General features: G+C 45.9%; 1 protein-coding gene across 1 annotated transcript; it reads right to left on the bottom strand.

Moving 5' to 3' along the window:
* Nucleotides 1-493: 493 nt before the first annotated feature.
* kif20bb (kinesin family member 20Bb) lies at nt 494-17,450 on the bottom strand. Its single transcript, XM_056577057.1, has 31 exons — nt 17,317-17,450; nt 16,988-17,093; nt 16,748-16,858; nt 16,145-16,264; nt 14,332-14,470; nt 13,885-14,069; nt 13,669-13,720; nt 13,245-13,426; nt 13,066-13,135; nt 12,419-12,530; nt 12,102-12,173; nt 11,862-12,008; nt 11,568-11,730; nt 10,482-10,742; nt 9,889-9,980; nt 8,807-8,915; nt 7,601-7,709; nt 5,421-5,524; nt 5,124-5,210; nt 4,863-5,039; nt 4,515-4,675; nt 3,896-4,176; nt 3,651-3,719; nt 3,492-3,547; nt 3,234-3,320; nt 3,015-3,053; nt 2,766-2,807; nt 1,922-1,960; nt 1,419-1,476; nt 1,083-1,222; nt 494-671 (listed from the first exon to the last, which is right to left on the bottom strand). Exons 2-31 carry the CDS (start codon nt 17,090-17,092, stop codon nt 651-653), a joined length of 3,390 nt encoding a protein of 1,129 aa, XP_056433032.1. The 5' UTR covers nt 17,093; nt 17,317-17,450; the 3' UTR covers nt 494-650.
* Nucleotides 17,451-17,767: the final 317 nt, after the last annotated feature.

Below are 17,767 nucleotides of genomic sequence, written 5' to 3'. Positions count from 1 at the left end.
TGATTTGATTTTTAAAACTTCACGAGATAAGTATCTGAGAAAACATTTATTTTTCACCCATCTTCTTTTTTTCACACCCCAAGATAATTTTTTTCACATCGCACCTTTTTTCCGGAGCCATGTAGTTATTTTTCCACAACGCAAAATTATTTTTACCCTAATCTTTTTTCCACACTACATAAATCTTATTTTTTCCCCCGGTATATGCAGCTCCCTTAAGGATCTCCCAACTATGGTTAATATCTGCGGAGGGTAGTTTCATTATAACCCGGTAATAGGGTAGCGGCGTATCACTGCTTGATCTCATTAAATCCCGTCTCCGCAGATGTAATCCCGCTAAACCTGTCCCTGAGCTCTGCTATGTTGCTCAACGGATCAAGGTTGCTTATCAGTTAACACACTACTCCACACACACGCACACACGCAGCTAGAACATGCCCACTATCATTGTTTGAAGTTTTCGACTGAAGATAAGGCATTTCTATCACCGATTAGGCATTCAACGTTTTATTTTAGTAAACAAGGTAAAACAATGCAAAAGAAAAAATATGTTTTTGTCTAAACAATTTATATAACAATAATGATATGAAAGAAACAGTGACGGCCCGCCTGTAGGGTCACAGCAGTCTCTTCGTGTCGCTGCGTTCTTTTTATGCCGATCCTTCCATAGTCTGCAAGAACAAAGTCACTTAATGCATTATAATAGCGGTAACATTATAATATTATGTTTCTATGATTGCTGTACCATAATAATAACTGACCCTAAAGGCATCAAAATGCTTCCTTGGTGATTTGATCGAATAGTTGGCACGCAAACACAACGCAACAATGTTGCCAACAGATATCATTATTTGCGTTTCCGCAAGCTATAAGGTGTCATTACACCAAATGTACACTAGGGGGTTAAAACGCCTTGATTTGAGGTGCATATAAGCAACACGGCTACGCAATGCTTTGCAAAATGTGGTGAGGTTGCAATAATAGCATGTCATTTTATTTAACCATTGTACTAATAGCAGCATGTTGAGGAGATTTATATATTATAATAGTACTACAATAGTAGTGAAGTAGAACTATAGTACCGTGTGTGGTGTGAGGGTGAGCAGGGGAGAGGAGATGTCTTTCTTGAAGAGTCTTTTCCGTCCTCGTTTTTGCTTTGTTTCCACGACAACCGCCTCTTTCTCTCCCGAGCGATTGACCACCAGGTTCAGGATGCTCTTCGCTGCTCAGGGCAGAGGTCAAAGATCAATCTCTCCTCAGAACGCGCACGCGCGCACGCACACACACACACACACACACACACACACACACACACACACACACACACACACACACACACACACACACACACACACACACACACACACACACACACACACACACACACACACACACACACACACACACACACACTCTACCTGTGGAGCTCAGGATTGAGGGGGAGTTCAGGATCCTCTGGAGCGTTCCATCTGGCGCCTGCAGAAACAAAACACTGCTGTAGTACTACCTAGTATTACCATAGTACTACGGTCTAATACTACCTAGTAATACTGTAGTAACACATTACTACTGTCTAATACTACCTAGTATTACTGTAGTACAACTGTATAATACTAAATAGTACAACTGTGGTATTAACATAGTATAGCTGTAAAATACTACAAAGTACATAGTATTAACATAGTACAATTGTATAACAGTAACTAGTGGTATCTAGAACGACAGTGGTACAGTATTAGTACTAGCCGTACTAGAAAGTAGTTTCAGTACGTACTGTAGTATAGTGTCAGTATGGAGTGTAGTATTGTTTGTCTGTACTGCAGTATAGTGTCAGTATGTACTGCAGTATAGTGTCAGTAGTGTAGTATTGTTTCTGTCTGTACTGCAGTATCGTGTCAGTATGTATGGTAGTATTATTTACCTTCACTCCGTTTCTCTTCGTGTCATTTTCCTGCGGCTCCTTAAAAAACAAACAATACAATTATATAATTCACCCCTTCATAGAGCAGAGCCCTCACCCATTCAGAGGCCTCACCCCTTCATAGAGCAGAGCCCTCACCCATTCAGAGCCCTCACCCCTTCATAGAGAACAGAGCCCTCACCCATTCATAGAGAACAGAGCCCTCACCCCTTCATAGAGAACAGAGCCCTCACCCCTTCATAGAGAACAGAGCCCTCACCCATTCAGAGGCCTCACCCCTTCATAGAGAACAGAGCCCTCACCCCTTCATAGAGAACAGAGCCCTCACCCCTTCATAGAGCAGAGCCCTCACCCATTCAGAGGCCTCACCCCTTCATAGAGAACAGAGGCCTCACCCCTTCATAGAGCAGAGCCTCACCCCTTCTTAGAGAGGCCTCACCCCTTCATAGAGCAGAGCCTCACCCCTTCATAGAGCAGAGGCCTCACCCCTTCATAGAGCAGAGCCCTCACCCCTTCATAGAGCAGAGGCCTCATCCCTTCATAGAGCAGAGGCCTCACCCCCTCATAGAGAGCCCTCACCCCTTCATAGAGCCTCACCCCTTCATAGAGAGCCCTCACCCCTTCATAGAGCCTCACCCCTTCATAGAGCCTCATCCCTTCATAGAGCAGAGCCTCACCCCCTCATAGAGCCTCATCCCTTCATAGAGCAGAGCCTCACCCCTTCATAGAGAGCCCTCACCCCTTCATAGAGCCTCACCCCTTCATAGAGCAGAGGCCTCACCCCTTCATAGAGCAGAGGCCTCACCCCTTCATAGAGAGGCCTCACCCCTTCACAGAGCCCTACCTGGACCCTCCTCCTGCGTAGGTTCCTGGTGCTGGGGTGAGCCTTGAAGAAGGAGGAGAGGATGAGTCGTCATGGTAACAACAACACAACACAACAAGGGGAGACACCAACCACTTCGTCCCCTCACAAAACAAGAGCTCTCTTCCCTTCATCAACAACATAATTCTCATCCCTTCATACGGCCCTCACCCCTTCATACGGCCCTCACCCCTTCATACGGCCCTCACCCCTTCATAGACAGAGACTCACCTCACTCTTCCTCTTGCGACAGCTTCTGGTGTTGGGATGCTTGAAGAGAGCAGATGGACGGCCATGTTTAAAACATCCAATCAAGACTACCACTCGCTGCCACAACACAAGCCGCAACACAACGCCGCGTGTGAAGCGTGAGTAGGTTTGTGTGATACTAAATACAAACAAGTGGTTTGTTTGATTTTTGTAGAAATGTCTTTGTTTGTGTTCAGTCACCTTCTGCTCCTTCTCGCTCCTCTGCAGCCTCTCCATCTCCCTCTTCACCGCCTCAAACTCGGCCCGCCTCCTGTCCTCCTCCTTCCTCTGGTGGAAACGCTGCAGTTCTTCCTTCAACTCCTCAACCACAGTGGCCTTCCTCTCCTCTCCTCCCCTCCCCTCCCCCACCGCCACCACCTCCTCCTCCTCCTCTTCCTCTCTCCTCACCTCCTCCTCCTCCTCCTCTCTGCTCACCACCTCCTCCACTCCCCCTCTCACCTCCTCCACTCCTCTCTCCTCCTCCTCCTCCTCCTCGCTCGTGTGAGTGTTTGTCTCTGCAGAGAGAAGGACTCGAGCTCTATAGTCATGTGGAATGTAATCATGTAACATCTATAAACATAGGTCGTTGTTTTCTAGTAGTGGTTGGAAGTCAGTTACCTGAACTGCTTGTTTCCGTCGGGCTTTCCGTTAGCCTTTCCTGAAGAGACGAGAGAGCCAGCCGCAACTCTGACACACACACACACACACACACACACACACACACACACACACACACACACACACACACACACACACACACACACACACACACACACACACACACACACACACACACACACACACGTGTTAAGCGCAGATCAAAAATCACACAGGATTCATCCACTTGAGGTTTATATTTTTACCTTCTTTCTCTCCCTCATCTTGCGCTTTCCTCTCCTCATCTGCGAGGTCCTTCTCCCTGAGCCTCTGTTGCAGAGCTGCGCACTGGCTCTCACTTTCAGCGAGTCGCTCTTCCGCGATGGTCCCCTTCGCGCAGCTCTCCTCAGAGGCCTTCAGCTGCACCGTGAGGCCCTCTGCTTGCTGCTGCAGGAGCCTTTTGTCCGTCTGCCAGGTTTGACGCAGATCGAGGGACCCCTCTTTCTGATTGGCTAGGTCGTCCCTGAGCTGGACACACTCCTTCTGACTGAGGGAGGGGCGGTGGAGGAGAGAGGAATGATAAGGAGAGGGGTAGAGGCGAAAGGGTTTCATTTGGGGTAGGGCAGAGGGAATTGTCTTTTGGCATAGAAAAACAATTGTGGGCAGCAATCGCTCAATTGGAAGATCTGTGGGAACGGTTTGACTAGAGTTCCCTAAACACTGTGGCAATAGAAGTCCAATGTGGCATTTTGATTTGGTACCCAGAATCTACCATTTCTTCTGTGCGGAAAAATCCAATTTTGATTTAGTTTTAGTATATCAGTGCCCTTAGGGTTAGGGATACGAGTTAAGGGCTAAGGGCTAAGGGTAAGCACGGTGACGTACCTGCTGGTCAGCAAGTCTCTGAGCTGGTCCATCTCCTCCTGTAGCTGGGCGATGTGCTGCCTCTTCTGGGCCGACTTCTCGACAGCGTCCTGGCCCTCCCTCCTCATCTCCTCCACAGCCGCGTGGAAGACAGAGGCACCCTCCTCTTTCTCTTCACGCCTCTGTAAAACAGACAGCCCTTCGTCACCCCTAGCCCTCGCAGCTAGGTACCACAGCTAGCCACCACAGCTAGCCACCACAGCTAGCCACCACAGTGTGTAAGATGTAGTGGTAAAGTAACTAATGAACAGATTTATATTTCGTTACAGGCGGTGGGGCCAACAAGGTGAATTTGCAGCGGCCAGCTACCCGAGTCGTTTCCTGTCGCAAGACATCTGCTTCCTGGGTGAGAAGGTCGACGCTCTGGCTCTTCTCCTCCAATTGGAGGTCCAGGATTTGGAGGCGGCTCTTTGCGTCTTCTAATAGCGTTGATAGGCCAGCTTCAGCGTCAGTCTTCTCCCTGATCTGGAGCTGTAACCTGGTGAGCTAAAACACAAAAGTAACATTAGGACATTTCAACTTAAACCTTATTAAAGGTTCCCTGAAACATGACTAATAAAACGTATTTACCTGTGTGTCGGCCGTCTCCATGGAGACCTGCAGCTTGCTGATGATGTCATCTTTCTGTTGACATGCCTCCATCAGATCTGACAGCCTCTACACACACACACACACACACACACACACACACACACACACACACACACACACACACACACACACACACACACACACACACACACACACACACACACACACACACACACACACACACACACACACACGTATAAATTGTGCAGTAGTAGTACTCATAGTGAAACTACTTGCATGCAAATAGTACTGGTAGCGGAAGAATAAGATGAGTACCTCCCGAGTCGCCTTCAGCTGATCATGTGAACTCTGCTGCTCCAATCGCAGCGTCTCCAGCTCATCATGTGATCTCTGCTGGTCCAATCGCAGCGTCTCCAGCTCTGCAGGCAGAACATGATTAAGGTTGTGATTGGTCAGATCGTCATCAGTCTGTCAAACCAATAGGGTCAAATCCCCCATCCTTCCTTCGTTGTGCTGGGCTCAAGCTTCTTGTGCATTAGGAACACCTTATGAAACGAGGTCACATGTACTAATACACCGGTTGATATTATATAGGTCGCCACACATACACACACAAACTTGAGGCAGGGGTGTGTGTGCCTGGAGAGTGAGTGATTGAGTGAGTGAGACAGGTGTGTGTTTGTGTATCTCGTGTCAGTGAGACAGGTGTGTGTTTGTGTACCCGTGTTGTCAGTGAGACAGGTTTGTGTATCCAGTGTCAGTGAGACAGGTGTGTGTTTGTGTTGTCAGTGAGACAGGTGAGTGTGTGTGTACCTGTGTTGTCTGTGAGACAGGTGTGTGTGTGTGTACCCGTGTTGTCAGTGAGACAGGTGTGTGTTTGTGTACCCGTGTTGTCAGTGAGACAGGTGAGTGTTTGTGTACCCGTGTTGTCAGTGAGACAGGTGAGTGTTTGTGTACCCGTGTTGTCAGTGAGACAGGTGAGTGTTTGTGTACCCGTGTTGTCAGTGAGACAGGTGAGTGTTTGTGTACCCGTGTTGTCAGTGAGACAGGTGAGTGTTTGTGTACCCGTGTTGTCAGTGAGACAGGTGTGTGTTTGTGTACCCGTGTTGTCAGTGAGACAGGTGTGTGTTTGTGTACCCGTGTTGTCAGTGAGACAGGTGTGTGTTTGTGTACCCGTGTTGTCAGTGAGACAGGTGAGTGTTTGTGTACCCGTGTTGTCAGTGAGACAGGTGAGTGTTTGTGTACCTGTGTTGTCAGTGAGACAGGTGTGTGTGTTGTCAGTGAGACAGGTGAGTGTTTGTGTGTACCTGTGTTGTCAGTGAGACAGGTGTGTGTTGTCAGTGAGACAGTTGAGTGTTTGTGTGTACCTGTGTTGTCAGTGAGACAGGTGAGTGTTTGTGTACCTGTGTTGTCAGTGAGACAGGTGAGTGCTTGTGTGTACCTGTGTTGTCAGTGAGACAGGTGTGTGTTGTCAGTGAGACAGGTGTGTGTTTGTGTACCCGTGTTGTCAGTGAGACAGGTGAGTGTTTGTGTACCCGTGTTGTCAGTGAGACAGGTGTGTGTTTGTGTACCTGTGTTGTCAGTGAGACAGGTGAGTGTTTGTGTACCCGTGTTGTCAGTGAGACAGGTGAGTGTTTGTTTACCCGTGTTGTCAGTGAGACAGGTGTGTGTTTGTGTACCTGTGTTGTCAGTGAGACAGGTGAGTGTTTGTGTACCCGTGTTGTCAGTGAGACAGGTGTGTGTTTGTGTTGTCAGTGAGACAGATGAGTGTCTGTGTACCCGTGTTGTCAGTGAGACAGGTGTGTGTTTGTGTTCCCGTGTTGTCATTAAGACAGGTGTGTGTTTGTGTACCTGTGTTGTCAGTGAGACAGGTGAGTGTTTGTGTACCTGTGTTGTCAGTGAGACAGGTGAGTGTTTGTGTACCTGTGTTGTCAGTGAGACAGGTGTGTGTTTGTGTACCTGTGTTGTCAGTGAGACATGTGAGTGTTTGTGTACCCGTGTTGTCAGTGAGACAGGTGAGTGTTTGTGTACCCGTGTTGTCAGTGAGACAGGTGAGTGTTTGTGTACCCGTGTTGTCAGTGAGACAGGTGTGTGTTTGTGTACCTGTGTTGTCAGTGAGACAGGTGTGTGTTTGTGTTCCCGTGTTGTCAGTGAGACAGGTGTGTGTTTGTGTACCTGTGTTGTCAGTGAGACAGGTGAGTGTGTGTGTACCTGTGTTGTCAGTGAGACAGGTGTGTGTTTGTGTACCTGTGTTGTCAGTGAGACAGGTGAGTGTGTGTGTACCTGTGTTGTCAGTGAGACAGGTGTGTGTGTGTGTGTGTCGTCAGTGAGACAGGTGAGTGTTTGTGTACCTGTGTTGTCAGTGAGACAGGTGTGTGTTTGTGTACCCGTGTTGTCAGTGAGACAGGTGTGTGTTTGTGTACCTGTGTTGTCAGTGAGACAGGTGTGTGTTTGTGTACCCGTGTTGTCAGTGAGACAGGTGTGTGTTTGTGTACCTGTGTTGTCAGTGAGACAGGTGTGTGCCTCCTCAGCATCTCTCTTGATCTTCAGGAGGTCTGCTGTTATCATGGTGACCACCTGCTCCAGCGCCTCTCGACCCTCCTCCTGTAACGACACACATTATGCGCTACAGTCAATCCTTTAACATCATATTACACATCATAACGTCAGATTTAACGTGTTACAAAGACTTGTGTTGCTATGAGGGCCATGGTGTGTTGCTCGGAGACAGAGTGTGTTGCTAGGTGAAAAGGTGTGTTGCTAGGAGACAGATATGTGCTGGGTTGGCTCAGTAGCACCCTTTGAGCAGACAGACAGAGGTGACCTCGTTAGTGGCAGACAGTTAGACAGACAGACACAAACATGAAGTAGCAGACAGACAGACAGACAGACAGACAGACAGACAGACAGACAGACAGACAGACACTCTCCAGGTGACATCAAACCAGGTCAATGCAGCTTGGGCTCGTTAGTGCCAGGGCAATGGGTTATGATCCACAAACCAAAACAACTAGCGTTAGAGGCCAAATATGAGGGGCCATACCAAATTCTATTAGTGACTCGATCCGCTGTTCGTGTAGCTAAGAAGACATCGTGGACACATGCAAGCCACTGCAAATTGCAGTGCAAATGATCAAGAGGGAGGGATGTAGAATGATGGTGTACATAGTGTCTCTCTGTGTTCACATTTCTAGTCTAGGAACAGGCCAGTGCCTCTCACACTGATACAAGGTGTTATTTCCAACATTCCGCCATTTGAGATGTCCCAACAAGGATGAACCAACCCAGTCGTCTGGGACAAAGCCAGGGCCATATACCTCATCAAGGGGGAGAGTGTTTCTGTTCTCGTTATTCACGTTTTCTTTAATTTAATTTGGTTCCATTTGGTTTGGTGAGAAGAGGGATCGACAGCCAAGGAACACGTCTCGAAACTGCTCCTCAACCGCGTCCACTATAGATTATTCAACCTAAGTCTGTATCTCGCTGTATTACATCCTGGAATAAACCTTCTATTCAACCCTCTTATCCAACCTATCAAGTTGCTTTGATTTCGACTTCAAGAATTACTACGACGACGAAAAATACACAACGCAGAGTCTATACGAACAGTTTAGAAATAAGCTGAAATCTAACACTTATCACAGTACCTTAGTAACAGATGAAGGGTGAGACAGACATGAAGTAGCACACACAGACAGTACCTCGTTAGTGGCAGACAAACAGGAAGTCTTGCTGACGAGGGTCTTCATGATTTCCATTCTGTTCTCTGCTCTCTCCTCCAGAATCTCCCTCTCTCTCACCAAGCGTTCACTGGAGAATATTAATAAATGTCACACTGGTAGTATAGATTCGAGCAGTATAGTATAGTAGTGGTAAGATAGTAAAGTACAGTAGGGCTGCTTGATTATGGGAAAAATCATAATCACGATTATTTTGGTCAATATTGTAATCACGATTATTGAAACAATTATTTTTTGAGTTTGAAAACATGTTGTATTAATTCAGCATGACTCTCCCAAAGAAACTTTGTAACCGAGAACTTTGAAATTTCGCCTTAAAAAATACACAAAATGGTCAAGAAGAAAACGTTCCAATCTAAAATGAATTAGAGATATGTACCCGGCTGTTCTGCCCTTTCTATAAAACATTTATAAAAAAATATTAATAATCGAAATACTCGATTATGTTAATGTTGTGATCGCTTGACGCTAAAATCGAAATCGTGATCAAAATTCGATTAATCGCCCAGCCCTAAAGTACAGTAATAATATAGTAGTTAGATAGGAGTAGTAGTGTAGTAGGAGTATAGACGAGCAGTATAGTATAGAAGTGATATAGTAGTAGATATATAGTAAAGTACAGTAATAATATAGTATGTATATAGTAGTAGTAGGAGTATAGACGAGCAGTATAGTATAGTAGTAGTTATATAGTAAAGTACAGTAATAATATAGTATGTATATAGTAGTAGTAGTGTAGTAGGAGTATAGACGAGCAGTATAGTATAGTAGTAGTTATATAGTAAAGTACAGTAATAATATAGTATGTATATAGGAGTAGTAGTGTAGTAGGAGTATAGACGAGCAGTATAGTATAGTAGTAGTTATATAGTAAAGTACAGTAATAATATAGTAGTTAGATAGGAGTAGTAGTGTAGTAGGAGTATAGACGAGCAGTATAGTATAGTAGTAGTTATATACAGTAATAAAGTACAGTAATAATATAGTATGTATATAGGAGTAGTAGTGTGGTACTAGTGGTAGTAGAATAGTAGGATAAGCACCTGTAGTCCTTCTCCATGCGTTCAAAGAGCTCCATGAACTCAGCGCTGACCTCCTCTCTGATCTGCAGCTCTAGAGCCGCCCGCCAGCCGCCCTGGGACACATTAGACCATACATACATGCAACTAACGTGACCTGTGTATCATGCAAAATACACATGATCAGTTTATTGAAACATGTGGTGTGCTAGGGGACTGTGAAGCCTGTGACGGATAGGTTTGGCGGGTAAAAGAACATGTAGGGTGACGTTTTGTCTATTTTTCCACCATGGCAGTTAAAAGGACAGCCTTCTAAGGCCCAATCCCATTTCTACCCCTTATCCCTCCCCCTTGTTTTGAAGGGGTAAGGGGAAGGCGTAAGGGGTAGGGTAAGGGGTAAGGGGTAGAAATGGGATTGGGCCTTAGAAGGCTGTCCTTTTAACTGCCATGGTGGAAAAATAGACAAAACGTCACCCTACATGTTCTTTTACCCTTTCTACCCCTTACCCCTTCCCCTTCAAAACAAGGGGGAGGGGTAAGGGTTAGAAATGGGATTGGGCCTAAAAGTCAATTTTGGGAACGAACAGATAGAGACAGACCGACAGACAGACACTCACCTCCTCGGGGCCTGCTTCGAGCACAGTCTCCTCATCCATACACTCCTCGTCCTCGTCCTCGTCCTCGTCCTCGTCAGTATCGTCATCCTCATCATCATCTTCCTCCACCACATCCTCTAGAGTCGTCTCCCAGGCGACCATGGAGCTCTGCCGTCCCCGTTTGCTGGGACAAACGGCCTGGTTGATGATCATGGACAGCTCCCTGGCGGTCCTCTTGGGGGCCACAGGGGGCAGCACGGGCCGCGAGGTCAGCACCACCACCTACGCAGAGGGGGACAGAGAGAGAGAGACATCGACGGACAGCAAGAGAGAGAGAGACAGAGAGAGAGAGAGACATGGACGGACAGCAAGAGAGAGAGAGACAGAGAGAGAGAGAGAGAGACATGGACGGACAGAGAGAGAGAGAGAGAGAGAGAGAGAGAGAGAGAGAGAGACATGGACGGACAGAGAGAGAGAGAGAGAGAGAGAGAGAGAGAGACATGGACGGACAGAGAGAGAGAGAGAGAGACAGAGAGAGAGAGAGACATGGACGGACAGAGAGAGAGAGAGAGACAGAGAGAGAGAGAGAGAGACAGAGACAGAGACAGAGAGAGAGAGAGAGACATGGACGGACAGAAAGAGAGAGAGAGACAGAGAGACAAAGAGAGAGAGACAGAGACAGAGACAGAGACAGAGAGAGAGAGAGAGAGAGAGAGAGAGAGACACAGATGTAAAGAGATAGTTAGCGAGCGAGGGACAGAGTGAAATAGAGAGAACGAGGTAGATAGAGACGGGGAGAGTGAGAGCAGCGCTCTGTAGCCTGTGGTGTGTTTGGGCTCTGAATCGCCGCATTGGGCCACCACAGTGGCTCAGCCGAAGCAGCTCACGTACCGCCCCAATGCACAAATGCCTGTGATTGGTCAACGATACCTCATCAGTGGTTATGTTGCGCCACACAGCGGCTCACGTCATTGAACGCACACAGCACATAAATCAACAGTGAATACATTGATACCCTATCGATATCGCGTCTCCCAGCCTACTTGATGGATGGTAAACGGCGGCCTTTAGGGGGGGGGGGGTTCTGGAGGCGTGCGAGGGACGAACCTTCTGGGCCAGGGCGGAGAACTTGAGGACGTTGAGCGTCTCGTCGTAGGCGGACGGACACTGGCTGATGTTGACGATCATGCACACGGCGCCGCGGCCGCACAGGAAGCCCTGCAGGAAGTGGGTGAGCTTGGACTCCCTGAAGGGAACGTGCTGAGGAACCCTGGAGGACCGACGGGAGGAGGAGACGGGGAACGCGTGGTGAGAGGAGCGGACACACAGTGCTGACAGACATCTTGTGACCAAATAAGGGCAGACAAGGATTGGCAGGAGGTAAACGGTGGCGCTGCTGACCTGTGGTGCTGGTTCAGCCTCATGGCGTTCAGACACTTGCCCAGCGTGAGCAGGGAGGTGTTGATGTTTCCCGCCTCTTTGAGACGCTCACCCTGGCTCTGGGTGCGAGTGCAACGCTCGGATCCGGCCAGGTCACAGAGACAGAGCCTAGAACACACAGACAGACACACACACACACTTCAGTACTCTGATTAGAGTGAGTTGTGAGGAAGTCATTAGTGATGTATAAGAGGGACTCACTCGCTCACAGACTTCACTCTCATGAGTCCTGTCTTCTCCAAACGCAAGATCCTGATGGAGAACATACTGTGGCTGGAGACAAGGAGACAGACGGTGGAGAGTGAGACAGACAGTCAGAAAGACAGGTACCTATTGGGGGCATTCTTTGATCAACAACGCTGGCTCTGCAGCTAACGTTAGCTTTGCATCCAACGAAAGCCTTGCAGCTAACATGGGGAAACGATCAGAGGCGTTTCTGCCTCAGGTTGTAGGAGTTGACGAGCCAGGCTTTGTCGTGTGATTTAAATCATCCCTGCTGGCCTTGGATTGGTTGTTACCTGCGGCTCGACAGCTGGTTCAGTTTTGTAGCGAACAGGCTTTGGTTCTTCTTGCCGATCTTCATGATTTTGTAAGCCTCTTCTGCACTTTGGACCTGAACCCAGCGTAGGTCTGCACAGAAACACACATACTATAAGGATACACATATATACACACACACACACTCACTGCCAATACATATGCACTGTTGTACATAGTCCTATATTTGTATTCTGCACTACTGGTTTTGCACGGAGAGTTTGCTGCTGAAACCCTGCGAATCTCCCCAGTGTGGGACTAATAAAGGATCATCTTCTCTTATCTTACACACTAGACATATATTATCGTGTACTACTATATACTAGGATCTTGTAGATAGGCTGAGATAGTTCATGGGGGTGGGTGAGGAAGATTATGGGGGGGGGGAGGGAGAACTAGATTATGGGGGTTGTGGTAAGGCAGGATATGGGGGGTGGGGGAGAATATGGGCTTGAGGTCGATTCTTGGGGTGGGAGTGAGGTACATAACGCAGTGGGGGGTTATGAGAGTGGGTGAGGTATATTATGGGGCTGGCGTGAGGTACATTATGTGGTGGTGGGGTAATGAGTGGCTGAGGTACGTTATTGGGGTGGGGGTGAGGTGGGTTGAGGTAGATGACGGGAGGTACCTTTGATGAAGGAGTTTCCCTTGACATCCTGAGCCAGACGTAGAAGATTTCTCTTCTGGGTTCGAGGCTCCTGCATCACGTGAACAAGACACTCATCACATGATCATAATAACCACACCCACATCCCATGACCATAACACCCCTCATTCTGTGTGTGCGTGTGTGTGTGTGTGCGTTACCTGTGTTTCCAGTAAGTCATGGATATTTTCCCGGTAGATCTCACAGAATGAAACCCAGACTGAGAACTCTGTTGTAGAGTCGGCGGTGAGCTGGAAACTATCAGACTCTGCGGCACTGCTGTTAGCACTGATGTTAGCAATAGTATCAGAACTAGTGCTAGCACTGCTTATCCTGGAGTCCCCTAACACGCACACACACACAAACGCGCACACACACACACACACACACACACACACACACACACACACACACACATTAAATCAATTCAGAACAACACACAGGTGCCGGAATAGTTATGTATGGTACTGATAAATAAATAAATAAATAAATAGCACAGTGGTAGTTACTCATAGTTATGTATTGTACTAATAATTAGTAGTTAAGGTTACTATCAGTAGTAATAGTTATATCTTGTTTTAATACCTTCTGAAGAACAGGTTGAACTCTGAGACAAGTTGGACTTCTGACTGTCGCTCTAAAGGGAGAGAAAATATCCATGAAGCACAAAAATGCTGGGACACACACACACACACACACACAGACACAGACACAGACACAGACACACACAGACAGACAGACAGACAGACAGACAGACAGACAGACAGACAGACAGACAGACAGACAGACAGACAGACAGACCTGTTTGAGCAGCTTCAGCAGCTGGTTCTTCAGTGTGGCTTCGTTGGTCTGCTGCAGGCGGGTTAGCTTGGTGACGTCTTTACAGCGTTGAGGTTTCAGGCTGCAGTCAGCAGAGAGACGGCCCTCTAGGGACCTGAAGATGACCGACAGAGACCTGGGAAGGATCCCCGCATCATGCTCCGGACCTGAGGACATACACAATACCAGGTAAGGCTAGACGTACACATACCCGGGAAAGATAGATGCACACATAATATATACATAGATAAACATGTACTAGACATATATAGACACACATACATATATGTAGATATTATACACAAACTAGTTGCACAGTTAAACACATACAATCTAAAGCATATAGCCAGACAAGATAGTCTGGTTCTAACACGGAGTTAGGCTCTTGCTTCTGACCCGAGTGGTATAAGGTAGGTTATTGGTTCTGACCCAGGAAGGTGAAGGTCTTTCCGGCGTTGGTGACACCGTAGGTGAAGACGACAGCGTCTCGTCCCTCCAGAACCCCTCGGACCAGCGGGCTCACCGTCCCCTCGAACACCTGTCTCTGGCTGCTGTCTGGACCCAGCACCTACAGGACATGTACCAGTTAGTACTGACACTACTGCTGCGCATACCAGATCCATCTACTCCCAGTTACAGCTTTTGACGTCACACACACATAAAAAACAATGGCGGCCTCTGTTGGTAGCATCTATAAAAAAAAAAAAATCGGTTCCTAGGACATGTTTTATGGTATGAACGTCCATATTAGTGGCATTATTGCACGCGCATCAGATAACTTTGTTTTTCAAGATCACTAGGCGGTTATTTTACGCAACTACGCCGAGCCAGGTAAGGTTGGCAGCATACGTCCCCATGGCGATACAGTAGGGCTGGGCGATATGGACAAAATCTTACATCACGATATGAGTAATTTTATATCACGATATGGATATATATCACGATATGGTATTTTTGAAGTAAATTAAAATAATAAATGGCTTAAAATAAACATACTTCACATTTGATCAGTTTTTTCTTTTATTTTGAACTTGAATTTCCATGCTTACAAAGGAGTAAGTAGCGAACAATCTGTCATTAACTGCAGTGTCATATAGTGCAAACATCTTGTAAACATTGAACTGTTTTTTCAATGCAATTAAAAAAAATTTTTAAAGGTGTGCTTCACACCTGCCTGGCTGCAAGTCAGTGCAGTGTAATATAAAATAAAAATCACAGCATCACACAAATATTTTAAATACTAATTATACACTTATAAAATAAAGTTATGTGCTGTGCAAATAGCTGGTGGTAAAAATAGTTTCTGTTTCTTCTGTTTCTTCAAACTGTTTCTTCAATACAAATGAGATTTTTTTTCAAGTTAACAGGTGAGTCTCACACCTGCCTTGCTTCAGTCAGTGCAGTGCAATATAATATATGTATATTTTTTTCTCTCTCGGTATAAACGATATGGCCAAATCTCTCCCGGTAGACACTTTCATATCGTCCACGGTATGATATCGTCATATCGCCCAGCCCTACGATACAATGCTAAAACAGAGATACTTTCGTGTCACAGCATACCCTGGCTTTGAGCGCCACATACTTCGCTAACCCGCTAATCGTGGTTCGTACTGAGTATAGCCCACACAGCCGCAGAAGGGTTTGTTGACGCGACTTGCCTGGAACGCTACCGAGTCATGAGTCGTGACTTTAAATCATCACTTACGGGCTGAAAAGTGTCCCTGGCTGGAACGCAGCATAATACTAGCTACACCTGAAGAACATATGCTCGTAAGTACTAGGCTAATACTAGGAATTAGTGACTACAATTACTACTACTTCACTTTACTTTATTATAATTACCACCCGCATGTAGTACTACGTTAGTTCTGTTGGTCTGCTAGCCGTCCTGTTTCCCCGTATGTTGCCTTTGGATTTACTAAAGTTAAACATACTGATACTAGCACTATATTAATAAATACAAATACTTTTTGATACCATCTAGTACAGTGTAAACTTGGTTCTTGGTTTATCTGAACGTGAAAGTAAAAACAAATTGAAAAATGTGTCAGGCTAAGCCGGGAATGCTTGTTTACATCTGCATGCCCTGAGGTCACACGTGACATGATATCGAAGAAAATGAACCATTAAGGGGAAGACAAAGGATAAAATATATTATAAAGAGATATAAATGCAATGCTTGCTCTAATAGACACCAGTACACACTGTTCTCGGTATATAGATGGACACATATTCTCACCTTGGTGAAGTTGAACTTCTGTAAGGTTTGCGGGAGGTTCTTGTCGCTGTGCCAACTAGACTGACAGTACGAAGGAGCCTTCAACACCACCGTGTCCACCCCCTCCAGGGACACACAGTCCTGAGGAAACACACAGTCTGCTTAAGACACTTACAATACTAGTACTGACTACACACACTCCAATACTACACACTGACAATACAACTAGTACTCCAATACTACTGATAAAACAACTACAAGACTACTATACTATCACACACTCATATACCACCGACTACACACACCGACAATAAAGATACACATATTACTTACTATACTATCACACACTCATAAAACTGAATACACACACTGACAATACTAAAGACACTCTTATACTGGTATCCAGGTCATAGGAAGTCGGAAGGTTTGTAAATAGGTGTCAATGCTATAGGAAGCATTACAATTATTTTACAAGGTAATGGGAACATCCTAAGAAGGGGTGTGTGTGTGTGTGTGTGTGTGTGTGTGTGTGTGTGTGTGTGTGTGTGTGTGTGTGTGTGTGTGTGTGAGAGAGTGAGAGAGTGAGTGAGTGAGTGAGTGAGTGAGTGAGTGAGTGAGTGTTACCTTTGGCACGTCCTGGATGCTTTCCCTTGAGGTGAGTGGTCTGATCCTTAGATAGACCTGAAGGTTCTCCTTCTGGACGTTCACCTTCAGCTGCTTAATATTTGATTGATGCTGTTATTTTATGGAGAGATTAACATCATCATTAAATGATGACAAATTATTAATGGTTAATCGAACCTGTTTTAAAGAAAACATTAATGATAATATAATATTATAATAATGTATTATTCGTAATCAAACCTGGGTTGGTGAGGAGGAGTAGTCCTGGAATAGATCTTTGCGGATATCGTCTACCCGGAGAGGGCCCTCTCTATCGGGCTTCCCAGCCAAGCAGCTCTCCAACATTCTGGTTTTAAGATCATCATAATATTCATAACGTCATAATTAACAGTGTACTACAGTTGCACGAGAACGACAACTGTAGTACAGTAAACGACACCATCAGTGGCTCGACTAGCGGCTACACCCGTGCTAACTAAAGTTACTGCAGGGACACATTTCCAACCTACATTACTGTATTTCAGATTGTCTTATACAATACATATATATTATACGGTAACTTCACTTACTTAATGGCAGTAACTTTGACTTAATCTCGTTGAGATCCTTCAAAACAATACATTAAGAAAATCTTGTTGTAATGCTCGGTGGGCCGCGGGGTCATTTTAAACATGAGACAGCGGACCAATCACCGGACTGAATACATCCACATCCACGCCCACTTCTTCTCGAAGCAACACTCGCGAGAAGAAGACACTTCTTTTTTTTACAAATACCCTAGTTATATTGGATTAAAATGAACGTGCACAGTGAATTAATAATATCCTCAGCTAATTTATATGAACTATAATAATACTCAATTATAGCTTCAGTACAGTCATATATAATCGTATTGTTAATGAATGAGAGTTTCATTGTGTTACGATGACACCCAGTGGACACTCAGTTACACTGCGGCTGAGTATAAAAAGCAGAGTTGAGGTATATGACAAGTTACTTTTTCTGTCTAATAAATAAATA

This window comes from Gadus chalcogrammus, chromosome 18 (assembly GCF_026213295.1).
Source record: "Gadus chalcogrammus isolate NIFS_2021 chromosome 18, NIFS_Gcha_1.0, whole genome shotgun sequence".
Lineage (NCBI taxonomy): Eukaryota > Metazoa > Chordata > Actinopteri > Gadiformes > Gadidae > Gadus > Gadus chalcogrammus.
Note: the sequence above shows the minus strand (reverse complement) of the source record. Positions and strands in the feature narration are given on the sequence as shown.